Here is a 24,815-nt window from a genome sequence, read left to right on the forward strand (position 1 = left end):
ATATGAGACATACCTAATACCACTTTTCCAGTATTGCACAATAACAGAGACCTCATATGGTGTTCTTTCCTGTCATTTCCCGTATTAGTCTTTGAAGTATTATGCTTTGTTTATTTGTTCCTCTAATGTAATTTGTACATTGAATTGAATAATGTTTAACCTGCCAGGTCTTGAGCTGTAGCACTTTCCTCTCCCTCCGGCATGTGATTATCAAGTCAGAAGATGATTTAGCAGCCAGGCTGAGATTGCTGCTTGGGTATTTCCATTTACGTTGGCCCAAGCCCTACAGAAGCAGGTGATGAAGAAGCACGAAAGCAAGCAGAAAGAAACTTCTCTCAGTTGCTTACACAGTGAATTTATAACTGTGGTAACAATTGACTGATTTTATGTATTAGCTTTACATCCCGCCTCTTCCCAGGATCCCTTGGTGGCATAGCCAGCATTCTTTCCTCCAGTATATGTGAACAGCCTTTCCAGGAGATGGTGATCACATTGCCCTAAAGTTACCAGAGCCAAGAAGAGCAGCCAGGAGACCCGAGATTGTGGCTGAGGGATATGGATAGATGTGGGAGAGGGTCCCCGCAGGCGTAAGAACCGTAGGATAAGCTTTTAAAACCACCATGCCTTGCTGTCTTTGAGAGAAAGGGAAAAGTGTGGAGATGGAAGAAGAGCTTGTTGGCTGAAGTAAAAAGATAGAGGGTGGCTGTTTAAAGACAGAGGGTGGAAGTGACTGAGATAGAATAGTAGTATAAGGAAAAGCTGGGAGGTTAGGCAAAAGCGCCTTTTTTTCAAGTCAAGAAAGAACATATTATTGGAATTACCCAAATCAAAATCTCTTCAATTAAGAAATACCAGGGAATGCAACGTGGTCTTGTCTTACCTGCGACAAGACTGAGAAGGAGTTAAAAGTTCTGGGGGTGCTACTTTGACTGGGGCTGGAGTAAGCCAGGGATGGATTTAAACATTACAGTTTCTGAATTCTCCAAATAATTCACTCATGCCTTGTCGTTGTGAGTTGCTTGCCAAACCCTGATCTTGGAATAGTCGCATGAATTCACACTGGAGATCAGGTGGGAGACTAGAGTTATTCATTAAGAAAGATACTAGCTTAGAGAGCAATGTTGCCTCCTTCTGGGGCGGGGGGGGGGGGCAAATCCGTTTTAGGCACTGAGCCTAAAAGCATATCTCTTTCACATGTTTTAGTAATCTGAATCTGTTGAACTACCCTGTACCAACTGTCAACCTAAATATTAATAGCAAGGGAGAACAAAGCATCTTTATAGAGAGATCAGCCTTCCATCAGACCTGCACACACAAGGTGCAGCCAAATAGCTTATTTGTGCCCCCATCTGAGTGTGCAGCGCTCCAGCCTTGCCGCTCCCTCTCATTCTGAGCTTTCTTTAAGTATGACAGGCCTGGAGCTTAGCTTCCCACTGCCTCTTCCACATGGCTGAGTGATTCTGACAGGCTGTGAAGAGAATCTCTTTTGTTTATGGCTCCATTTCTGGGTCATCCCGCCTGTAATCCAGTGTCACTGGTGGCAGACAAGATGTCAGTTTTATTTTGGACGATGCTCAGAGAATTGATTATCTCACATGAAGCCTGAATAGACAGCCCATATTTTTGCATTCCACCCTCCCTCCAGTTTGATGTATAGGAATTGCCCTCAGTTAGGTCAATATGGATTCACACACCACGCTAGTGATAATGTGGTTTCCTTAATTTGGGGCTAGCCTATGGACCCAGCCATGGGGGCTTGTAAACCATGGACTGTAGAAGTTGTATACTTATGGATGTGAAGAAGTCATATTTAAATCTAGTTTGGTGCAGCCAACTTCTGTTTCTTCTTCTTAGGGACACTACTCTGAAGTTATAACAAGTTGCTTAAGACAGGCACTGGTCCAGTTATCTTAGTGCTTCCTAGCAACTGTTCTCCAAGCTATTAGGAAAGGTCTTTTGCTGACCTCCAAGCCCAATCTGCCTAATCTCCTAGAGTTTGGCAAAGGAAGTCTTCACTTACTTCATTCCATTTTCTGAGCCAGCCCTACCATTAGCCATTTCCCACAGCACACCAGGATAGATGGTAAATTAGGATCATACCCAGAGCCACAGCTTCATTGTGCTTGTAACTCTAGATGAATCTCTCAAAGTGACACACCGTACAGTGGCTGTGGTGTTTGCTTGCCCAGGCAGCTACCTCACAATGCATTGCTCTGAGGATCCCCTTGCATTGTTGTTTATAGAGCAGCTGGTCAGCCAGCCAGAGGGTGATGGTGGTGCTTCCACTTCTGGAAAACGGGTACACAGGAGGGACTAGTGGGTCCATCTCAGCTGGCAGATCCTCGTGAAATTTTTCTGCTTCTCCTCCAGTATGGCAGAAAGCAAGGCTTCAAACTGACTTGAGACTACTCTGCTAGTAAACTCACCATCTGAAGCTTGTTTTAATTTTGGTTTGATTGAAACTATTTTTTGCCTGTGTCTTGTAGGATGAAACAGGCTGGGTGTTTCTGTTGCCCTGCTTTCTTTCACTTCCTGCTTTCCTGTTTCCTTTAATGAAGTACAGTAATTAAATTAGGTTATGCCTGTGGAATGTGTTGCCTTTACCACTGATTCAGTAGGGGCTAGCTTCATCAGTCTCTCAGACCTGCTTCTTTAGGGCCTTAGACAGAGAGATTATCTATCTATCTATCTATCTATCTATCTATCTATCTATCTATCTATCTATCTATCTATCTCACCAGAGTACCTCTAGGTATCTTTTATTTATACCTTTGTTATAGCCTCAAATACTAGTGGTAAACTCAGGCTTAGTTGAGCTGGATCAGGTTCAAGCATGGTGGTATTGCATTTAAAAGATCTGCCAGGTTTTCTGATTTCACAGAACAATGTAAAGAGCAGTTCCCAATATTTTCTTTTACACTGACTGCTACATCAACTTAAAACTTTTAAAAGACAACGACATAAACTGGGAATAAACCTTATAAATTTCTAGTGATTTATAACGCTCAGTTATAAACATATTACACTCATTACAGTACATTTATCTGCAGCAGGCTACCAATGGGGAAAAGATAACCCTTACCTAATGTGAAGAATGATTAAGTTATGATTACGTTATTTCTCCCCATTCCCTGCTGACCACCTGCAGTACCTTTATGGACTATCATTGGTAACCAGAAAATGGATATCACTGCTTTAAACTTAAATGTCATTTTCCCCTTCCATTCCTCTACTTAAATTTTAGATTACATCCATACAATAAAGTTGCTTTGCCAGTAACCCTGGCAGAGGTATTTTCTGGATATGCACATGAAGTCCTTGAAGTTGTATTGTTGAGCCATTGAGCACTTATGGTTGCTTTGAAAATTCAAGGAGCTGATCTAAAAGGGTTCTTTACATAAGTTACTCAGGCCTGTTGTGCACGCCACTGGCATGCTAGGAATGCCAGCTGGACTGATCAGGCAGAATGTCTTGATTTTTACAATTAAGTAAGGAACATTAGCAGATCCAAACAATAATTTTCTCCTGCCTTGAACCATACGTTTCCTGGAAGCATGACCTGTTGGTAAGAATCGTATGTTATGGACAGTTTGGAAAACCTCAAGCTTAATCCACAAATCCATTCATCAAGCTGTGAATTTCTGTAGGTGTGAGAAGATAAGACAACTTGTTTCAAAGATATGCAAGTCAAGGGGAATTCAGAATTAATGATAATTGTATGACAATGGAGGCTTGTTTTCTAAAACAAATGCAGGTGTGCCTTTTGTAAAGTGCTTCTTTCACCCCAAAGAGAGCTAAGGTTTTTTTTGCAGTATTGTTTATACATATCTGCAGACTTTCCAGGACAAAATTAAGGATGAATAGTTCCACTTTTCTTTCCAAGCACTGTGGCCTTTAAAATAAATGCTTCTGCAACACTTTCACTAAATATTTTGAATGTGGAGCTGCTATGCTTCTGTTCACAGTTTTGCAGTGTTCTTGTTGCATAGGTCAATATATAAAAGGAATTCCAAAAGTAGCACAGGAAACATAGGGTGATTCCAAGTGCAATCCTACATATGTTCATTCAGTAGTGTTCCTACCAGGTGCATTGGTCTTATTGCAACCTAAATCAATTAATTTAATTAAATTGCAGCTACACTGCAGAAAATGACTTATCAATTGATGTAAGACTGCGTTGTGCATGCCTGTTGTATGCTGCCTGTATGAAATACCTGAAGGCCAAATTGTTTAGTGCTTCAATAGATTTTGCCACTTTCTCAGCTTCTTTTTTTTAATGACATTTCTAGCATTTAGAAATAGTGATAAAGTGCACAGTAGGTCTGCTCTTCACCTTTATTGTATTTGGTAAAGTGTATCTCAGAACAAATGGTGCTTTCGAATAACAACTGCTGTATATTTAAAAACGGTTTGAGCCTATATGCCTATGATCAATTACTGCTGTATCAGAAAATGAAAAAAACGTGGCAGCACGGCACTATTCCAGCCCACAAAAAAATAACATTGGGACCTGACCCTGCCCGCTTTGGGAGTGCGGTCCTTGCTGCAACACCCAAAGCCTTGAGCGGGTAGAAGTTGCCCACTCCTGCCCTAGAGGCCACTGCATCCTTCACAGCTCCAGAAACAGGGCTGCTTCGTTCAGAGTGGCCAGTAAGCCAGATCTAAAAAGGGTAGGAGGCATTTTCCATTTAGATCAATGTTTTTCAACCTTGGCAACTTTAAGATGTGTGGACTTCAACTCCCAGAATTCTTAAAGTTGTCACGGTTGAGAAACATTGATTTAGACTGTCCAATATTATAATTGCTTTATTTATGTATATTCATGCATGCACACTTGCTTGATTGTTGCATTGCATCTTGTTCTTTAAACTGCCCCGACAGCATCGCTGAAGAGGAGCATGTATCATTTTACATTAAGTTGAACTGCTGCAGTAGATATATAAATGTCTAAGGATGCTTCATTTCTTACTATCTTGATTTGTGGGATGTTTTGGTAAAGTGCTACTGGTTATGTAAGCATCTTAGCAGTGGAGTGTTTCTTGAAATAATTTTTTATCTCTTTGGCCCTAGATTCTCTCCACTCTTCAATCAGCTATAGTAACCCTGGTGGGCAATCAGTCCTGGGTTAATACTTTGGGACATGCGTGAATTATTTCCTTGCATCTGTTTGTTTCGCAGCACACCTGGATGCAGTACAGCAGCCTTTATCTATGGTTTTTCATTTTGTCTGATCTGGAAACTATAGTTAATGTCTTAGGAAAAACCAAGCTCTTAAACCAGCATCAGACTGTTATTTAGGATTGTATCTTGTTTGAAAGCCGAAGATGCTATAGTTGATTTGCGACTCATGTGAAAGAGGGAACAAACAGAAGCTTACCCCTACACAGAAGTTTGCTAATCCAAGTTTAGAACATCCCATCTTGAATCTTGTTCCTTGGATACTTCTGTTTGAAAGCAAAGTAATTGTATTGCGGTCACCTGAATATTTATGCAGATCTCACCTTCTAATCTTCATGTTATTAATGAATTTCTTTAGAAGGCCATGGTTAAGGCATGGAAGTGTGTTACAATCATAGCAGAAATACAGCTCAAAACCCCAATTCTTTATTATCCCAGGGTTGGGTAATCTTTGTATGGCTCAGATACATTGTTTGTCTGTCTGTTTGAGGGCCTTCCATTCTGTCATTTTCTTGAGTTTGAGGGTTTTTTTAAAAAAAGTGAAATAGATATGCTAAGCCATCAGAGGCTTGACATAACTATTTTACCTTGTTTGTTTGTTTTTTAACATAAAAGTAGTGGAAAATGATGCCTTCGCTGTTAGCGGTTTTGCTGCTTTGTTTCAAAGAAAGAACTTGGAGGGTTCTGGGGATACAAAAACGAAGCTCAGAAGCTGCATGTGAGTCCCAGGTTGCCCAGTCCTTCTATATCAGAGGATTTTGACCTCTCTCTATCTGGTGGATACTTCTGGAGGAAATCTGTTGCCATGTTTGTTTTGCATGTGCTCCAAGGACTTTCAGTCACAGTCCTCCAGTAATGCAGGAGGCCTTCTCCAACATCACTTGTGTTTACTTTTTTGTGATAAGTGGCACAATAGATAATATCCAGTAAGTATTAAATCCTTGTGGCCCTGCTTTTTCATGCATAACATGATCTATAGTCTGCCACTTGATTCAGGAGAGATTATTTTATTAAATAATTTTTCATGGGTTTTGAACTCTTGTGTCTTCTCTTCACCTGCCCTCAGGATTCAGAGTCCCAGGAGACCTACACTGAGATGGTAGGCTTGATGTTATGTATTTCTTCTCAGAATTATAGCTCCTCCTTGGAGCTTCTTCTCTTGCATGTATGAATCCTAAGCCTTCTGTCCTCTAAGCCTGAAGTATTCACTTAAAGAAAATGTTCCTTCCTTTCTCTAAATGCCAGTGAAGCTATGTTTTGTAATCCTAAAAATGTACAGATGCTTCTGCCAATAATTGTTGAATGAGTTTGCAAGCAGTATATATAGGACAAGTGTTTTATCTAAAAGAATGGGACTAGTTACCCCTTGATTTGAACGCTGCTGGACTGGCTCTCTCAGCTCATCCAAATAAAGTTTGGGAGCTCCTGAAGCAACGTTTAGAAGCTGCATGGGGGTGCGTGAGGTTGAACAAACCAAGACATAAACGAAATAAGATAGAGGCAGAATAGGTAGGGAAACCAAGTATTCTTGATATAAGCTTACAAATGGTCTTAACTGTAATGCCACTTTTTTTTCTTTTTTCTTTTTCTTTTTGAAAGTCTAAGAATATAGTTTGGGAGTCCTCCTAGATTCAAGACTAATTGGAGACGTTTGGGTGGTAGGGTGTCCAGGGGTGTGTTTTATCACTACTGTATGGCCATATTGAAATGAGCTGGATGTTTTCTCACTTATTCATGCTTCAGAGACATCTAGACTGGAGTAATATTATATGTTCTATGTGGGGCTTTTAAAACCTTCAGCTGGTATAGAATGTGACCACTTCAGTATTAACAGAGGATTGGATGTACAGCATCTATCCTGCACCATCTCTTTCTCACACCAATAACGGTTACCAATTTATTTCCAAGTCTCTTTCATATACCAGTATGGCATAATGGTTAAGATAGTGGACCAAAACTGGGGATAATCTAGTTCAAGTCCACCCTTAGCCATAGAAACTCATTGGGTGCCTTTGAGTCAGCCACCCTCTCTGAGTCCAACCTATCTTGCAAAGGCTACTGTCGTGAGAATAAAATGAAGGGAGATTCTCATGAATTCTCATGAGCTCTTAGAGGATATGTGAGATATGCATCTAACAAACAAATAAATATAACCATGTAAAGGACAATTTTCACTTGTACCAGTGAAGTTTAAGGTCAAAGATGTCTTGCATCAGACTCCATCACTATTTATATTTATGATCGTCCTAAAGCCTGATTTATTTTTTTCTAATATTCCTTGAATCAATGTCATCACTCTGTTATGGGCTATTAATTTAGTTATATCTGGTTTTATTACTGTGTAGTATGTCGTAAATATTGTTATGAAATTCAGTTTTATCAATGTATTCTTATTATGCTTATATTGTTCTGCTTTATCATGTGGCACTTTATCATTGTAAGCTTTCTTGAGTATGTCTTGGTCCCCAAAGGCAGACCAGAAAAATTTTCAATAAATCAATACAAATCTATTTTGGGTTTTCCTCCTTAAGCAATATTATTTAGAGGAGGAAAGCATTATAGCTGTTGATATTATTGGAGAATTAGGAATCAGGTGTTTTTGCTGATCTAGTGCAAATCAGCCAGATATCAACCCTGTGATCACAATCTGTTTCTGCCTTCCCCTGAACAGAAATATCATAAGAACATATGTGTGGATTGTGGGGAGATTTCACTACTGGTCAAATGTGGAACTTGTAAATGTAGATATAGTCATATAATCAAGATGGCACGCAGCACTGTCTCAGGGTACTTTTCCAAATGAAACTATTTGGTGATACTCTTTTTCCAGCATTTGACTATTAAGCTGGTCAATAAAAACAAAACTGCTCCGAGATCTAAACATGTTTCCAGCAGTTTCATGTGCTTGATCCAATTGCACTTGTACATATAGCAGCACAGAGTTTAGAAGCCATTGTATTTAAGTCCAGGTAAGATTTGAAAAGTTAAATGTTTAGAAGCCATAGCAGAAAGTTGGATGCTCTCCTAAAAGAGCTGTGCAGTTTATTGAATAATAGACCTAGGGCCAAGGTTCCAGACTAGTTGTCTTCTATTCAGGATTATTGTTGAGTATTAGTACATTCCAGGATAGGTGAAAGTTGGGCAGTATATCTTTTGTTTCTGTTATAATGTGATGTCATTTCCTTACCTCCTTCTGGCAGATGGTTTTGGGCTGCTGCTGCTGCCCAACTGTGGTTGAATACCTTCATCCTGAGGAGGTAGGCCGTGTTGCCTGCGTTCTGTCTTCTGTTTCGTTTGGCAGAGTTCTCTCTTGATGATCCCATTCTTCTTCATATAGTTGCTCCATGATCACTATACTCCAGGGTTCACTTTCTGTTAACTGAGTTCACAAACTTTCCCATTTTAGATCTAGAATCATAGATCTGGAGACTCATTTAGGCAATCCCTGGCTCAGTGCATCTAAAGATTATCTAAGGAGCCTTCTTAAATATGTTTCTGAAGTGACTAGATTCAAAACAAAGTAAGATGTATGTAAATCCAAGTCTTGAATTTCTTGAGCTATTGCATTATATCTAATGGATATTAAATGTTATGTATGGATTTGAACTGTTTACCCAAGAAATGACTACAGGTAGTTCTAACATTCCTTAGAAGATATCCATATACAAGAGTCATAAAGTCCTAAGAAACTTTACAGCACTCTTGTTTCTTCAGTATTCAGAATATTCAGAAAATGGATGTTGCTGCATGTCCTCATAAGCCTAATCTTTTTTTTATTTGGGGGAGGGGGTGCCTTCAAGTCCTTCTTGACTCCTGGTGACTGCCTGAACAAGTCCATGCAGCTTTCTTGGCAAGATTTCAGAAGTGGTTTGCCATTGCCTGCTTCCTAGGGCTGAGAGTGAGTGACTGGCCTAAGGTCACCCAGCTGGCTTTGTGCCTAAAGTGAGGTTAGAATTCACAGCCTCCCGGTTTCTAGCCTAACCACTACACCAAAGTGGTTCTCAAGCCTAATCTACCATTCCTTTATTGTATGGTTTTATATTTGCAATTTTCTCTCTCAACTTCCACTTATTTTCAACTTTTATTTTATTTTATTTTCAACTTACAAGCCCTATTTGAGTAAGGCTGCTTGACACAAAACCTGTCAAAAGATTACCTTGAATAGAAATTAAAGCCAAAACTAGATTAGATGACAGATTACATCTCATTTTTTCCTTTAATATCAGGATTCAGACCACAACATGTTACATGAAGAGAAACTGTTAACGTTACCTTCTCTTTCTGTCCCAATGACAATACTGTTCTTATGAGAGAAGTTTATATTGGCAGACAAAGGGATCTTTGCTCTGGGGTAAAGAGCAGGGTGTTGGGGATTTTTAATTATGATTGTATTGGGGCAAAACCTGAAACCTCCCTCCCCACATATTGTGATCCTGTTACTGTTGTTCAGAAAATGAAGAAAAATATAGGCACATCAAATACAAAAATGAAGATTTAGATTTACTATCAGATTCCTGTTGCTTCATATGCCTCCTGCATTATAGTTTGTAGAGTTCTCTCACATTTAATTGCACTCTTTTATGATGAATCAAAGGCTTCATTTTTTTAGAGTGGCAAGAGAAATGCCTCTGTGTGTACCATCAGCTTCAGGTGGGAACACGATTTCAAACAAAGCTAAGCAGGGTCAGGCCTGATTAGTACTTGGATGGGAGAGATCCAGGGCGGACCAGGTCTGTAGTAGGTTAGACTGTGAAATTTAAAAAGCATCCTGGAGAAATGCATTGCCAACCCACTTCCATACTGTTATTAAAGAAAATTACATTGACTAGGCCATGTAGTCACCAGGAATCAGTCTCCAGTCCAGAGCCCCAAGCGCTAAACTAGCTCATCCCTCAGTTTCTTATGGGGGAGAGTCCTTTCTCAACCAGCACAGGAATTCCATTCAGTGAATTTAGAAGGTGTAACAAGAGAGCAGACCACCATTTATCTTTCAGTATAAAATTTGAAGGTTACATCCATAGTGTCCAACTCGCACTGTGTGCTGGCTATGAGAAAGTCAGAGCTGTGATCTTTATACTTACTTGCGTTAAATTTCATTGATCATCCTGGTACTTATTCATCTTGGCTAGAGATATCTTAGAACTATTGCTGTTCATTTGGGCTTTGCTACCTGAGATAATCAGTCATTCACCTATTACAGACAATGATCAGACGTCTTCTCTGTCCTTTGGCCAAGGGTGGCAGCTGAGATAATTCAGTGTCAACTTCCAGTTTAGGCACTCACTGCTCTTTGAAAACTATAAATAGTGCTTGAAGTAGTCAAAAAGCATTACATCAAATATGGTTCCTTTGGTAGTATGTTTTTTTAATTTCATTTCTTTCATTGTGAGAGCTCTTACCTCTTGTTTTCTGTTGTTTTCTTCCAAGATTCACAAACTAGCTCGGGATACTTGGTGTCTGCCAGGTCACCTCACTGTCATGCTTGTTGAAACCACAAACACTCAAAATTTGATGCCCAGGGCTTCCCCTTGTAGAACCTATGCCAATGCTTTTTGAGCAACACTTGCTATTCTACAGAGGTGCAAATTATATATTTAATAAATAACAATTTATGAATATGGTATAATCCTTACAAAAATAAAGATGTTTATAATTGGGCACAATTTTATCTACACCTTTTCTTTAGCACCATTTACAATAAATAATATAATATCTTGTATATATCATTATCAAACTCTCTAGTTATATCAATCATGTTCTTCCGTATAGCATATTTTTACAAGTAACAGAATAACTAATCCAGGCTGTATCTAGGTGGAAGTCTAATTTTATTAATGAGGCAGAAAACCCAGTCTAAACTGCTTCAGAACTTTTGAGTGTATAAATCTCTAAATAAAACTAAATTGATAACTGAGATTAGAAATAAAAATGCAAAATTTTTCATATATCTGAAAATGTTACTTCCAGCACTCGGTGAAAAGTTCTAACAGTTCAGTTTTATCAAGAATAAAAGTGATATTTTGTTACTCAATGAAGCATGTGACCTAGTTCTTCTTCTCCATGAAGCATGAAACTAAAATCTAATGATTTTCCCTCTGTTAATTCTGTGTGGAGCCCTGTAAAGCTGCTTTTATACTGTTAGTTATTTTAAGAGGAAAAAGCTATGTTGATGTTGCTTTTAAAATGTCGTTCTTTCTCACCTAATGAATTAATTCTTGCCGGAAGTGACCCAAAGAGGTAGCTTTTAAAACGTGTGTATCTTATTCAGTAGTAATCTCTTTAGCTTATAAAATTGGTTAATCATTACTGAAGGTTATGATGAAAATTTAATTGCCTACTTTCCTTACAAATATTTGAACTGATACACTACTGTTTTTAAAACTAGGAAATTAAGAATGCAGATGCAAGGGGGATGAAGCTTTGACAGAGATCAGAAAAGAACTTCAATTTTGTTTTCTTTGGGCCAAAATAAACTACCCATCCCAATTTTTTTTAAAAATGTCTTTTTTTCTTTACAGTGCCCACCAGACTTTAGTTTTGTCAGTACCATAAGCAGAATGTTTATAAAGCCAGTCTTACTGGGATCTCCTCTTCTGTTCACTTCCAAAATATGAGGCCTACTGCTGTATTAGGCATCACATTGCAATGGTCTAGAAAGGCCATCTAACGTTTTAGTGCCTTTTTAGAAATGTGAGAAACTTCCATGGATGGTGTGGGTAGTCAAAGGATAAGTCACTTGCCCAAGAAACTGTGTGCAGGATGCTATCAAAGGCATGCAAATGAGGATGTAATCCCACTTAACACCGTGGGATTTGCATCTATGTAGGTGCCTGTCAGAGCATTCTACATCTCCTGTCCAGCTTTTTTTGCTCACTGTTGCTTGGGCAGAGACAAAAGAGGGCAGGGTGGCTTTAATAGTTGAGTAGAGAATGGAATTTCAGCAGGTCATGCAAACTATGGATTTCTTTTTTCTACACAATTAATAAAGCACAAGAGACCTTCCTGTTTGGCATCTAGCCACCAGCCTCACTCATTCTGGCCATTTCCTGCCTTCATCTGTCCCCCCTTCTTCCTAAGGCTGCAATCATAGGCACACTTACCTGGGAAACAGCTCCATTCAATTCAATGGACTTAGTTGTGAGTGGACTTGAGTAAAGTGGTCTCAGTATCCACCTCAGTCCATCCCATTGCTCTCTTTTGCAGATGTATGTAATATGCATACAGAGAGAAACATCCTTTAAACTACCTATTCCTACTGGGAAGGAGAAAGAAAGAAAGAGTGTTATAGTGGCTTTTTCCTGTAAGGATTCCTATGCTTATGGATGCTAGTACCATGGTTTGTCTATTCTATCTCTGTCTTTCTTGTACCTCTTCACTTTTCTTGGTTTCACCTCAGTCAGTGTATAAAAGTGCAAAATAAATGCGAAGATATAAAAATGAAGTATATGCAGGTTTCACCTCAGTCTGTTTTTTGTTCCCTGTTGCCAGGTCAAGACTGAAATCAGCGTAGAAAGCAAACACCAGACCCTCCAAGGCCTGGCCTTCCCTTTGCAGCCAGATGCACAACATGCCATTCACCTACTAAAGCAAAAGAAAATAAATTATATCCAGCTGGTAAGGGATTCTTTTGCCAGGGGTGGGTGGGTGGGTGTGGGGTGCTTTCAATTTAATTGTCCCAAGTTTTGCTCATTTCTGTGCATGGCCTGCTTACACAAGTTGCACTGTTGGAGTTTCCACCTCATTGTTTCTTCCCTTCTCTTGCCTTTGTTTCAACAGAAGCTGGATCTGGAGCAGGAGACCATTGAACTGGTCCACACAAAGGCTACAGAAATTGTCGACCTGCCTAGAAGAATTCCTCAGGATTCTGCTCGCTACCACTTCTTTCTGTATAAACACTCTCATGAGGGAGATTATCTGGAGTCGGTTGGTAAGCTCTAACCAAATCTATAGCTGAGAAAAGATTTTGTTCTGCCCTTTGGACATGGAATGGGTATGTCTATGTCCCTCTGGAATGGCGCTGCCATCTTGGGGAGGGGGGAGGATTTAAAACCTTCCTGGTGGATTCCTTATCCAAGGGTCCTCAGTAATTACAGTATGTGAATCTCCTGGCACTCCCAGTCTGTCCGGCTGGGAAGCTCTTAGCCTCTCAACCTAAGATTACTCCCTTCAGCCCAGCTCTAGAAAAACTCAGACTGTTTTGGATCTTCCTACCCACAGCCTAGAAATGCAGTGCAAAACTAAAGAGCTTCATGCCACTTGTGAAACAGAAGAGAGACTCAGATTTGCAGTCCAGCCCATGGGGAAACTTTTAATGAGAAATTGATTTCTAAAGCCAGTGAAGCCAAATTATAGACATAAAAAGGAATTTATTGGGAAAAGGGAAAGGCAGAGAAAACAAGGAAAGGCAGCAGTCACAGACCCAAAATTCCAAATGAGTCTAGTTATTTACAGTACTACCTCCTTGAATAAGCTCTTGTATATCAGGAGGTATTTGTTGCAGAAACGATAGTTGGGGGGGGAGAGATCATCTGAGTCTTGGAGGTTCATAGATAGGCTGTTCTTGATTCTCCTCCTCCTCCGCCTCCTCTTCATTTTCTCTTAAACACTTTTCAGTTTTACAAAGTGTGAGGGATAAGTGGAAGCCAGCTTCTTTGGGAAGACCGACCGTTGCTTTGTCCCAATCAAGGATAATGCTCATCTATGATGTCCTGGGTCTAGCCAGCAAGCCAGAAATTTTCTAGAGTTACCCACCCACCTAATAAGGCTGGTGGAACATTTTTTATTTTATTTTCTTATTTTATTTTCTTATTTTATTTAAAAGATTGGTATGGCTGCCCATCTTAAAGTGCAACACTTATAAAGGTAGAGCCTGGATTTAACCCTAACCCTAACCCAGTCTGGCCTTTGCATAAATAGTATTATGTGTGAGAAGCTCGTTTAGGAAACAAGAGCTGAATTCCATCTATTCAGGTATCTCAGAATGGAGTCAATTTATCAGCTGCTTTAGGAATCATTGTGGTGCCATACCAAAGCAAGAAGTTTGTCACAGATGGGTGCAGGATTTTCATTATCAAATGAACCAAAGAGCTTAGGTCACTACTGGTTCTCCTATCCATGAATATAGGAGTCCTGAGAAAATAACTTTTAATATGTTGCCTTTGCTGTTGCCCCCACCCTATGGAATACTCTCCCCCCCAGAGGTGAGGCGGACCCCTACCCTCCCAATTTTCCTGAGGGAATTGAAGACTTGGCTCTGCCAACTTGCTTGGGGTGAGGAAAGATACAACCGACCCTGGGGATGGCTGGCGCCTTGAAGACACTCCCTGAGTTTATTAACACCTAATTAGCATCAGCCTCTTGGAATTATTATATAGGAAGTTTGTTACTGTAGCATATTTTAATTAATTAATGTTTATTTTAATTTATCTATTAATCTAATTAATTAATTAATTAAATCTAATATTTATCTATTTTAATTAATGTTTATTCTGTTTTTACTGTAAACCTCCCAGAGTCATTCTGCAGTGAGATGGGCAGTGACCAATTTGAAAAATAAATAAATAAATCCATTTTGATTATACATATTTATTTGTATAGTTCCCCCATGCTAATGGAACCTTATAAGCCAGTATTTTAATGACCAAACTATGTGTAATAGATTTTGGATAGAATAAGAATTGATGCCTTTTCATCTATGCAGCATATAAACAATATTTGTTTAATTGTAAATCCCTTTCTCTGTATTTTGAAATGCATTTCTTTGTTTTATCACATGCTATTGTGGCATACATGGGCATTGTTTCACCATAGGTTAGTGGAATTAATTTTACGGGAGTCCAAGAATGCCTGATCTTCCTTTCTCTTTCTCCTAGTGTTTATCTACTCCATGCCTGGTTACAAATGTAGCATCAAAGAACGTATGCTGTACTCCAGCTGCAAGAGCCGATTGCTTGACTCCGTAGAGCAAGATTTCTGCCTAGAAATTGCGAAGAAGGTAAGCCTTTGTCCTCTGGACTCATAAGCTCCTTGAAGAAAAACATGTTCTCTTCCATCTAGCTAGACTTTTAGAGTTTCAAGCAGTATGAAAGAGGGTGGTGTGGGATCTGAAGATTGATCAAAAGAAAATTACTCAGAAGTCACCAAATGGGTTGTTGGAAGGACATGCTAGAGACAGAAAACTGGTGCCCCAACAGCATGGACAACATGAAAAACAAGAAAAGACTTTAATAAACTCACCTCTAATGAGGAGAAGAAATGTCCAGGTCCTGGAAGTACGGCTGAAACCAAGTTTAGAAGTGGCACTACAAAGTAGGAGTGGAGTGGAAGTTGGAATGCTTTGGGGAAAAGAGAGGAAGGGGAATATAATGGAATGCCATTACTGAGAAGAAAATACCAATCTCAGCTGAGTTTCAGGTTCTCAGTGGCCAGATCTGAGGACTGCATTTCTTCTTTCTTTTGTACCAGATTGAAATTGATGATGGAGCTGAGCTGACCGCTGAATTCCTGTATGATGAGGTCCACCCCAAACAGCATGCCTTCAAGCAGGCTTTTGCCAAGCCAAAGGGTCCTGTGGGCAAAAGGGGACAGAAGCGACTTATCAGAGGACCAGGCGAGAATGGAGAAGACAGTTAAACCCAAAGGATGGGTCAGCAAAGAGCTGTGAATGTCTCCCAGCCTCCAGCATTGCAGCTCCAATCAAATCCACCTCTCTGCATTTGAGCCTGTCCACTGAGTTCCAGAACCTTTTCCCCTATTTCTTTTCTCAAAGTCATGTCCATCAGTTTCATTAATGGGGCGGGAGGGTTGGAATCGGGGGACAGATAGGAAGATGAAGACGACGGCATGCTCTTTTTTCTTTCCTCTTGCTCTATTGTTATGTAAATCTAGGGGGAGGGGGGACCCAAGTGGTTTTTGTTCTTTGTTTTTTTAATATTTCTTACAACAGATGCTCCTGTTACTGCTTCATCTTGTGGCCTGTTTTACTTGGAATCTGCACCACACAAATAATTTTGTTCACCTCTCATCTGAGAGAATTGCATATACCTGTAAAGCAACTCGATATAAGCCTGTGCTGTGACCCAAAAAGAGAGGCACGCATTTGTATGATAACAATAACTTATGGCACTCCCATCCTGTTAATGCCATCCCCTTACCAAGGGTGTCTGTTTCCCTAGTATTTGATGTAGTACTCATTTGCCCACTGTTTGAGGCAAAGAGCAGTGTGTTCCAGGGATTAATTTTGAAGCAGGGTGTCTTTTCCTTTTGGTTCAGCAGAAGCTGGTGGATTTGAGGGGGTGGGGAAGTGCTAAAAGTTAGTCAGATTTCCTCCAAAATAGAGGTATGTTGTTGGTTTTTTTAAAAAAAATAGCTTCTTTTCCAAGCTGCTGAAGAAGTCAAACTCATTTTGTCCAAAAGTCGTGATAATCCCATTCTAGGCCTCACTGTTTGTGGAAAAAAGGATGAATATCTATCACAAATCCATTGACAGGTTGGATTTCTCTAAAAGGATGTTCTGCTTCATTTCTTACTTGTAGAAAGCTAATTACACTGCTTTTCCTTCTTCCCGCCTTGTTTCTTGATGGCTCATTGCATGATGATACAGCCATATGAATGGACATGGACAGTTAGGAACTGGGAGCACAATTGCTGTCCTGCCCTTGTTGGCAGCATTGCAACTTAACTACATTCAAGATGGCAAGAATCACCCCATGTGTAGCTCCCATATGCTTTCCCATGCCAACCTCTCCCCATGTGTTGGCTTGCAGCCTAATACAGCTTTCACTTAACTGAGATCATCCTCTGACTTACTGAGACAGTAGATTCCTTCCTGATCTGATTTTCCCCCCTCAGTGTTGGGCATCCAGCTGGACTCTAAAGTAAAGCCACTCAGTCCTTGGTCATCTCACATTTGCTCACTTGTTTGCCTGCATCCTGGTTCATGACACCCAACCATTGCATCCCTTGATCATGGATCTTTAGTTATGTGATAGAGCTTTGCCAGGCCAAAGGAACATTAGCACTTTCATTGGTCGCTGAATGTTGATGGGCTCTGTTTTTCATAGCATGGACTTTGCCCAGAGGACTGTTCATTCCATGTGCTAGATAATGTCTGCCAAGAGTAATTATTTTAGATCCATGAAAACCAGGTGGAAGGAAAGGATAGCTCATGGCATGAAATTGTTACCCATGTACGTGATGGATGGGCAATTTAACTGCCAGGAGTCTGGGAAGAGTTTTGTTGATCAGCTTTGAGAGCCTAAAGGAGAAGCAGACAGTGACCCACTCACAAAAGGCTCAAGCCACAAATGTGACCCAGATTGGGAGCTTCTGAAAAATCATTATAGTAGATGTGTTCATTCCATGAGGGTCACTGAATCTGATGTACATAATTAAAGTTCTTATGACCCCAGGGAGCAATTTAGTGGTCTGTTTTCATATTTCATGCAAGTGAACAGTTCCCTCTGAAATTATAAGCCTTGTTTTACAGAGCCAACTATATGGTATTAGCATGATGGCCTTGAATTGGGCAACATTTGTAGGAGCAAGTCTGGATGTGCTCTAGCCTACTCTTTTCCATGATGGGACTGAACTGCAATTCAAGAAAAGAAGGATAGGCTTTGCCAAATTCCAAGTACTCTGCATGAGAAGAATAGAATCACAGATTCACAGAATTGGAAGAGGCCATTTAGACATTCAAATCAAATCCCCTACCCACTACAGGAATCCAGATGAAAATGTCTGTGATGGAGATGGTGGTATGTGCCACCATTTCATAGATGGGGAAAAGTCTAAATGTTACTTTTCCCTCAATTCTTTTTTTTAAGCTGTTCATCTTTTACATCTTAAGTCGTTTACTGGGAGTACTTGGAACAGATGTCTTTATAGTTGAGATCTTCCTCTGCAGTGTTTAGAAATGAACAGATCTTGCATCCAGTATGTAGTGGTAAGAAGATAATAATTAGGTTCAAAGTTTGCCCTAAAACATGTTTAGACAGCAAGATTCTGCTTCAAATAGGCATAGTGCAGGGATCAGCACCTTTTTATACAAAATTTCAGCATAAGACTGCTCAATGCACAACATTTCAACATTGTCCTACAATTTAAAGGAAAACCAAAACAAAACAGGTGGGTTGGGGATTGGTCCTTGGACATTTTGAAGGCTCCACATTGCTAATCTTTGGCAAAATGATTTATTTTTATTTTTACTATGATCAAATCTCAATCAGTCCATCTTAATTCTGTAATATTTGGATTTGGACCTCTACATTTTCTGCATTATATATGCAGAGATAGTCTTGCTACTTTCATTCTATATTTTGTTAAGAACTCTACACTCTTGTAATAATTTATCACTTTGCCCTTTTTTCCCCCTAGGAAAAACTTATATTCTAGGTTAGGTTTACCATGTATATTTTGTTCCATGTATTGCATTCTCTCCACCATAAAAGAGAGGCAAAATCCTTTTTTTTTTTTTTTTTTTGGAGTCTTATTATATTTTGATGTAAAGTGCATTTCTACAAGTTTGCTCAAAACACTTTCCTTTGGTAAGAGCATGTGCACCACAACACAGAAGGACAAATATTTGCCATTCTGAAGCTGAATAACAGTGGCTACTATGATCCTGAGATCACACTTTCTTGGGATTCATGCTCAGATATCAAAGTATATGTAAGCATATCTGGGATGACCACTGTTTACATGTTCCTTGTCCTCACCATCTGCGTTAATTAATCCACAGCAATCCAAACATGACAGAAAAGCAAGCAAGCGTTACCTTTGTTTTAGCCTTATATCTTTTACTCCATCAAATTAGTCGGAATTGGTTCTTTTGTGGCATTAATGCTGGTGATGGTGATGGATCAATCAGTATTCTCAAATGCATGAACAATGGTAAATGAGGACCTATAGAACTTCCATGAAGGAAAGAGGGTCAGTAGCCTGCTTCTCAGGCTGACCCCTTGTGTCTCGCCCTTTCCCCTTCACCAGTGCAACACTGAGAATCATTCAGTCTTGCAAAGAGCTGCTGCTCATTGCCAACCCCATCTATCCATTTGATCTCAGTAGCTGCTCCCACATTATGCAAATTCATATTGCATTCATAGCTGGTGAATCCCAGCTTATTCAACAAATAAAAGGCTAGAAGACCAGTAAAATCAGTTACGCAGCATGCAAATCATAGTGATCTGGCTACTTTATTGATACTGACTTTCCCCCACCCTATTTTCCCTCAATACTCAACCAGATTTCAGAACAAAAACTTTCTTTTCCTTGTGATCTTACAAAACCTACCACCAACGCATTCGCCAAGTAGCAGAAAAGTTTCACAGAAATGTAGAAATGACTCCTGATCATGGAATAGTCTCTGAACTTGTTAGCTTGGATCAGAATGTATGACTATCTAGCAAGCATACATCTTGCTATTTATATCTAGGATGAACACTTAGTCAGAAGACTCCTGTTTTAAACTTGTTTATTAAAGCTGACTAATACTACAAAATGTTGAGTGATTGCAAGAATATGCACTTCATTATAGAAACAACAGTTTTCTAGGAGTCCCAAAATGACTTTTCAAGAACTATATGTTTATAGTAAGACGACCTTGGTAATACTCTAATAGCTATATTCCTGTGCACACTCAGTTGAAATGACACTAGTTTTGCACTGACAAACCTCTAGCAAACCAAAAGCTGTAGTGTGAAAATAATTCCTAATTGAAATATGGTTAAAATTGCAAGTAGTCTCCACTGGCCATTGTGTTTAACTCGCTGCAGGTGAAAAGCAAGCTAGGAGTGATCATTTCTTTATCTGTGCTAGTAACTTAGCAAATCTTCCATGAGAATCAAGGTTTGGAGTTTGGGAGATGCACATTCCTGACTGGGCTGGATGATGATGATGTAAATTTGGAAACTGGGGGAGGCAGGGCACACTGTTTTGAATGCTGCATTTTCTAAAAAATAAAGTATTTTTAAAGCAATCAGTTTTGAGCATTTCTTTAGTAGACTGAGATTTCTATCAACACAATTGGCCATTTTAAAAGTTCCCTATGCAGAAACTGCATCCTTAGCTAGCTACGGTAAATTTTACATCTCAGATTGATGGAAATTATTGCTACAAAGTGGTTGAACTTACCTTGTGAGGCCACATGGTTTGAAGTTCCTCACATAGTTGCAGTTGTGATCATGTTTGCAGATCTCTGCTAAACTCTGGATTTTTTGCCCCATCATGTAGACCGTATATATAGCCTGCATTGGTGTGTTCATGTTCAAGGCCCCACCTTTGGTTATTCAACAGCTTGCAAGGGTACCAAGACCAGTTTTACTGCTGAGAAGCCCACCCTAGGTATTGTTATGGGAGCCCCTCAAGGGTGGTTGAATAAATAAATGAATAAATGAATGAATAAAATAAATGAATAAATAAAATACTCCTGAAATCAAGTCTGTGAACATAATGTCGATTCTTAAGTTTCCAGCAGGGAGATCACTGTTGCTGGCATTCTTCATGTATGGAGACTAAAGGCAAAGTTTATCTTACAGTATATGATTTTGAGGGGCTAATAACAGTTGTTCAGTTACTCAATTTCATTTGATTTTGACATACTGACAAATATATTTCAAGTACAGATTTGAAAATACCTTGTGCCAAGGAAGATGTCTAATCTGCAGCTGAAACATGATGAAGGCAATGTACTACAGTATATTTATGCTGAATTTCAAACCTTTGTAGGTTGCCCTTTTAAAGCATGGGACCTACCTGGTCCTAAATACTAAAGAAACATTTTGATCCATTTGTTTCTTCTTTCTTGTGTCCCAAATATTGTCTCAGCTCAATTTATGGACTCAATTCAGTCTTCACAGCTGGTTCTCATGCATTTTGGTATAGATGAACAGAAACCTCAAGCTGTAACTCCCCAGGGGAATCACAAAAATACCTCTGCAAATTGCTATATTGATGTGCTGGATTTTGTCACAGATGCTCAGTTCTAGAAACATTTGGGGGTTATCAGGTGAGAGGCATTTGAGAGAGAAGAGTTAAGATGTGATTTATGTAGTTAGGCATGGAGAGTTAGGCATAACTCAATTTTTCTGTCTGCTGGGATATATTGAAGCTGAGACTTCTGTGTGGTGGGTAAGCACTATGCATTTCATAAGTTGGTCAATTCATAATTTAAAAGCAAAGGAATGTGCCATAGCTAAAACTGAGTATTATGCCTCCAAATTAATGGGGCACGTGGTATAATTCCCTTGCCTAGGCTTCAAGTTAAGCACTTAATATATCCGATAGATCTTCACACAAAAAGGCTCCACTAAGGAGCATAGCGTGTGGGCGTGTCTGCCATCGGATAATGAGCCTAGGTAAACACGATCTGCTAAGGAACAGTCAATCTTTATTTAACATCCAGGTCTCACAGTAAGCCAAGAGCTGCCATTCTCCAGGATGGCAAGAGGCTGGCTTCCATTCTAATTCATGTACAGACTGTCCCATTCAGAATCTCTACTGTGAGCAAAGACAACCAGTTAAGTATGGGTATCTTATGTGAGGCATAAATATATGTGGGCCATAGCTACCTTCCTCAGAGATCCAATAGGAATTTGAAGGGGAAGTTGGAGGGGAGCAAGCTGATGGACATCCTCACTTATGGACAGTGGCAGGGTGTGGCGCCTAGATTAAATTTACACCCTAGGCAGAGTGCAGTAAATAGCATGATGTGCCCATGACACTAACTAACACTGCAGTTCAGTTCGGGTTCTCTGGACACTAGTTCAGCATTAGGCTAATTCCATTTCTTCAGCATCACACACAAGGGCTCAATTCAGGCTGTTATAATCATCTCAGCATGTGAGCACGGGTGCATCTGATAACCAAGAATGTGCAGCCACTGGCTTGTTTTTTGCTATGGATACATAGCAAGACCCCAGTCTGTGTCTCTCTGACAGAAACAGCACTACTGTTCTCTTCCCTACAAAAACAAATGTGTGCTTCTCTGCACACTTTTTTCATTTCCTTGTTAATATTTCAATTTATCTTTTATACTTTAGTACTGTTTGTAGTGGCATCTGCCTCCAGGTCTCTTAAGGCACAGAATGGTTGTATACCAAGAAGTTGGGGAGTTACAGTGCTCCCAAGCCGTGTCAGTTATGGCACTTGGGTTAGAGATTCACTCCCATCCATCACACTTTATTGTGTTTAAATGGCAAACGCTGGTGTGTGTGGAAGCAGTTATATTGGGTATATAAAGTATGAATATCAAATGTCTAGATAAAGGTCACTGTGCTGACATAACCAGTCTTTTTTTGAAGCAGCCATGACCAACTTGCTAACACAAATAGAACTTTTCCATAAGGAATGTGTAAGAAGGAAGTCAGAGCAAAGAAACAAATACCAGCCCCAGATAAAAAGAAATTCTCGGCAACAAGGATTAATGTTGCCTTAATGCTTCACACCTTACCAGAAGTGAGTAACCATTAACCCCCATCAATCCTGTGTCCTAAACTGGCCACATCACTTGTCTATTACTTGCCCAAGAACGTCAGCATTACTCAGGGTCTGTCCTCCCCAAGCCCCGTGAGTCATTGTGCGTGTGTGTGCATGTGCACCTGCACATATATGTTTGCTGAATTAAATGCTATGCGAGTAGCCACGATCCTCGTTCTCCAACCTGAGTTATATTTTCTCTGTAGTACACAGGAATAACTAGCTCACGCCAACTGCTTCCTTCTGTCCAGCATTTGGCAGACCCTTTTGCTCAAACCTCCAAAACAGAGCACATAGCTTTTCCTTCCTTAATTTTCTATTGCTATCAGAAAAAAAGATAGTAATAATAGTAATAACAGGAAAGCATGGGAGGGTTTCAAATGGAAGTGATAACATCTGGACCCCCTTTGGAAAGGAGGAAGGGTAGCTGCATACTCCAAATCTCATCCAGAAGCACTTGACATGCAGCACAGTGACCTCATTAATTTTCTCAGCAAAGGCATCATTGACAAAACTCAAAGCAAGAGTCAAAGCAGAAGATTGGGCCTCCTTACCTTTGTAGTGCTGATGTATCATTAGCACACTCTGGCTGGGACTGTGATCGGCTGCTTTTATTACTACTACAAGCCACAACTTGTGCTGCTACTTTTGCTAAATTCCAGTCCTCTCCACAAGAAGCAAGAGGGTTGCCATCTGTCTAGAAACTGTCTGATGAAGCTTACAAGATGCCAGATGAGGGGAGTGGAAGGGCTTATTGCGCAAAGGAATAGATGATATAATTATTGTTTCCCAGCAGTGGAGGACCGACAATTATGTCTCCACCAGAGACAAGTTTGAGATTGAACTCCAAAGATGCCACTTATGGTTTCTGATGGTGCTAGAACTCCAGAAACTGCTTTTAGGCACTATCTGCAAGCTGAGACCATAAATCATTTTATAATCTCCAAAGTCCCTTTAACCTATGGCAATTAGGTTTTTTAAAGATAGCACCATGGCCTTTTCTCATACAGCACCCAAATTTTGAAATGTTCTCCCACAAGTAGTTTGTTTGATCCAGCATTGCTGACAGATAATATACTTCTAGACATGAGGGATACTGCTCTGTGTATGGTCAATGAGATTTAACGTTATTTAGTATTATGACAATTGCTGTCACCTTGCTTGGCAATCTTCCATTCTTAGGCTGTTTGAACTTCCAACCACATATCTTCATGCGATCCTAGCTTATTGTGGAGTGTATTGCTGGATAGTTCATCATTTTCTTTATGATGATATCCTTGGAACTTCTACCACAGGCCCCCACTCAAGTGAACTCACCTGTATGATCATGTTAATAGTGCCAAGGAAGGGCAGCCTTGAAGGTCCCTCTGAGGATGATTGCTGAAAACTGAATTTTGAGGTGGGAAACACATGACAACTGTTGTGTAAGCCCTACAATTAACCAAGTATAACCATAAAACAAAGAAAATCACCAATATTACCATCAAAATCAACCCCACCCACATGTTTATTCTGCTCCAGAAAAGGAAATGCAGGTTGGTGAATTTCCCATAATTTGATCACCAGTAAGGAGTAGCAGCCTTCTTTCTACACCTACATGAGTGATATGCTCTATAGACAGTTTAGTGGTACCCCTTTCAACATTAAACACATGCTTTCACACTACATGAGTGATGATTTGTAGGCTATCCAATACTGACAGTTGCACGCAGAATTTGTGGATGCCTTTCTCTGTGTACACTGTTAACAGGTTGAACAACTTTTAGACCTGCAATGAAGCAGAAGACTTTCTCATTGCTTCTGCTCGATCTGTCCATAACAAACAAGTTGCTAGCAAGCATAAGAGCCACAAGAAGAAGTAAGAAATGAATGGAAGAAAACAAACTCATGTGTCTTCCATAAATTGGGGAAACCTAGCGCTACCAAAACATTCTCAAGATGCTGATCTTTCCAATCTCTCTTGACCTTATTTATTTGATTTATGCCCCACCTTTCCTTCAGGAGCTCAAGATGTGCACTTACTGCTCCTCCTCCAATTTTCTCACAACAGCAATCCTGTGGGATAGGCTGTGCTGAGTGTGACTAGCCCAAAATCATCCCTTGAGTTTTTATGACTGAGGACAGATTTGAACCTGAACTTAGTCCAATACCTTAACTACTATTCC

The 24,815-nt window shown here is 39.9% G+C and overlaps 1 protein-coding gene across 2 annotated transcripts in view; it reads left to right on the forward strand.

The window, feature by feature from the left end:
* TWF2 (twinfilin actin binding protein 2) overlaps nt 1–20,516 on the forward strand; it is a 65,519-nt gene extending 45,003 nt beyond the window's left edge. The window contains exons 6-9 of one of the 2 annotated variants that reach the window (XM_088134045.1): nt 12,667–12,792; nt 12,955–13,105; nt 15,051–15,172; nt 15,643–20,516. In XM_088134045.1, coding sequence (XP_087990171.1) covers nt 12,667–12,792; nt 12,955–13,105; nt 15,051–15,172; nt 15,643–15,810 — 567 coding nt within the window. In that variant the 3' untranslated portion in view covers nt 15,811–20,516. The remainder of the gene's footprint in view (nt 1–12,666; nt 12,793–12,954; nt 13,106–15,050; nt 15,173–15,642) is intronic. The other variant, XM_088134046.1, reaches the window with a different exon arrangement.
* The last annotated feature ends 4,299 nt before the right edge of the window (nt 20,517–24,815 follow it).

Source organism: Python bivittatus, unplaced genomic scaffold (assembly GCF_059951505.1).
Source record: "Python bivittatus isolate LINGU-HERP-01145 unplaced genomic scaffold, Pbiv_v1 ctg000080_np1212, whole genome shotgun sequence".
Taxonomy (NCBI): Eukaryota; Metazoa; Chordata; class Lepidosauria; order Squamata; family Pythonidae; genus Python; species Python bivittatus.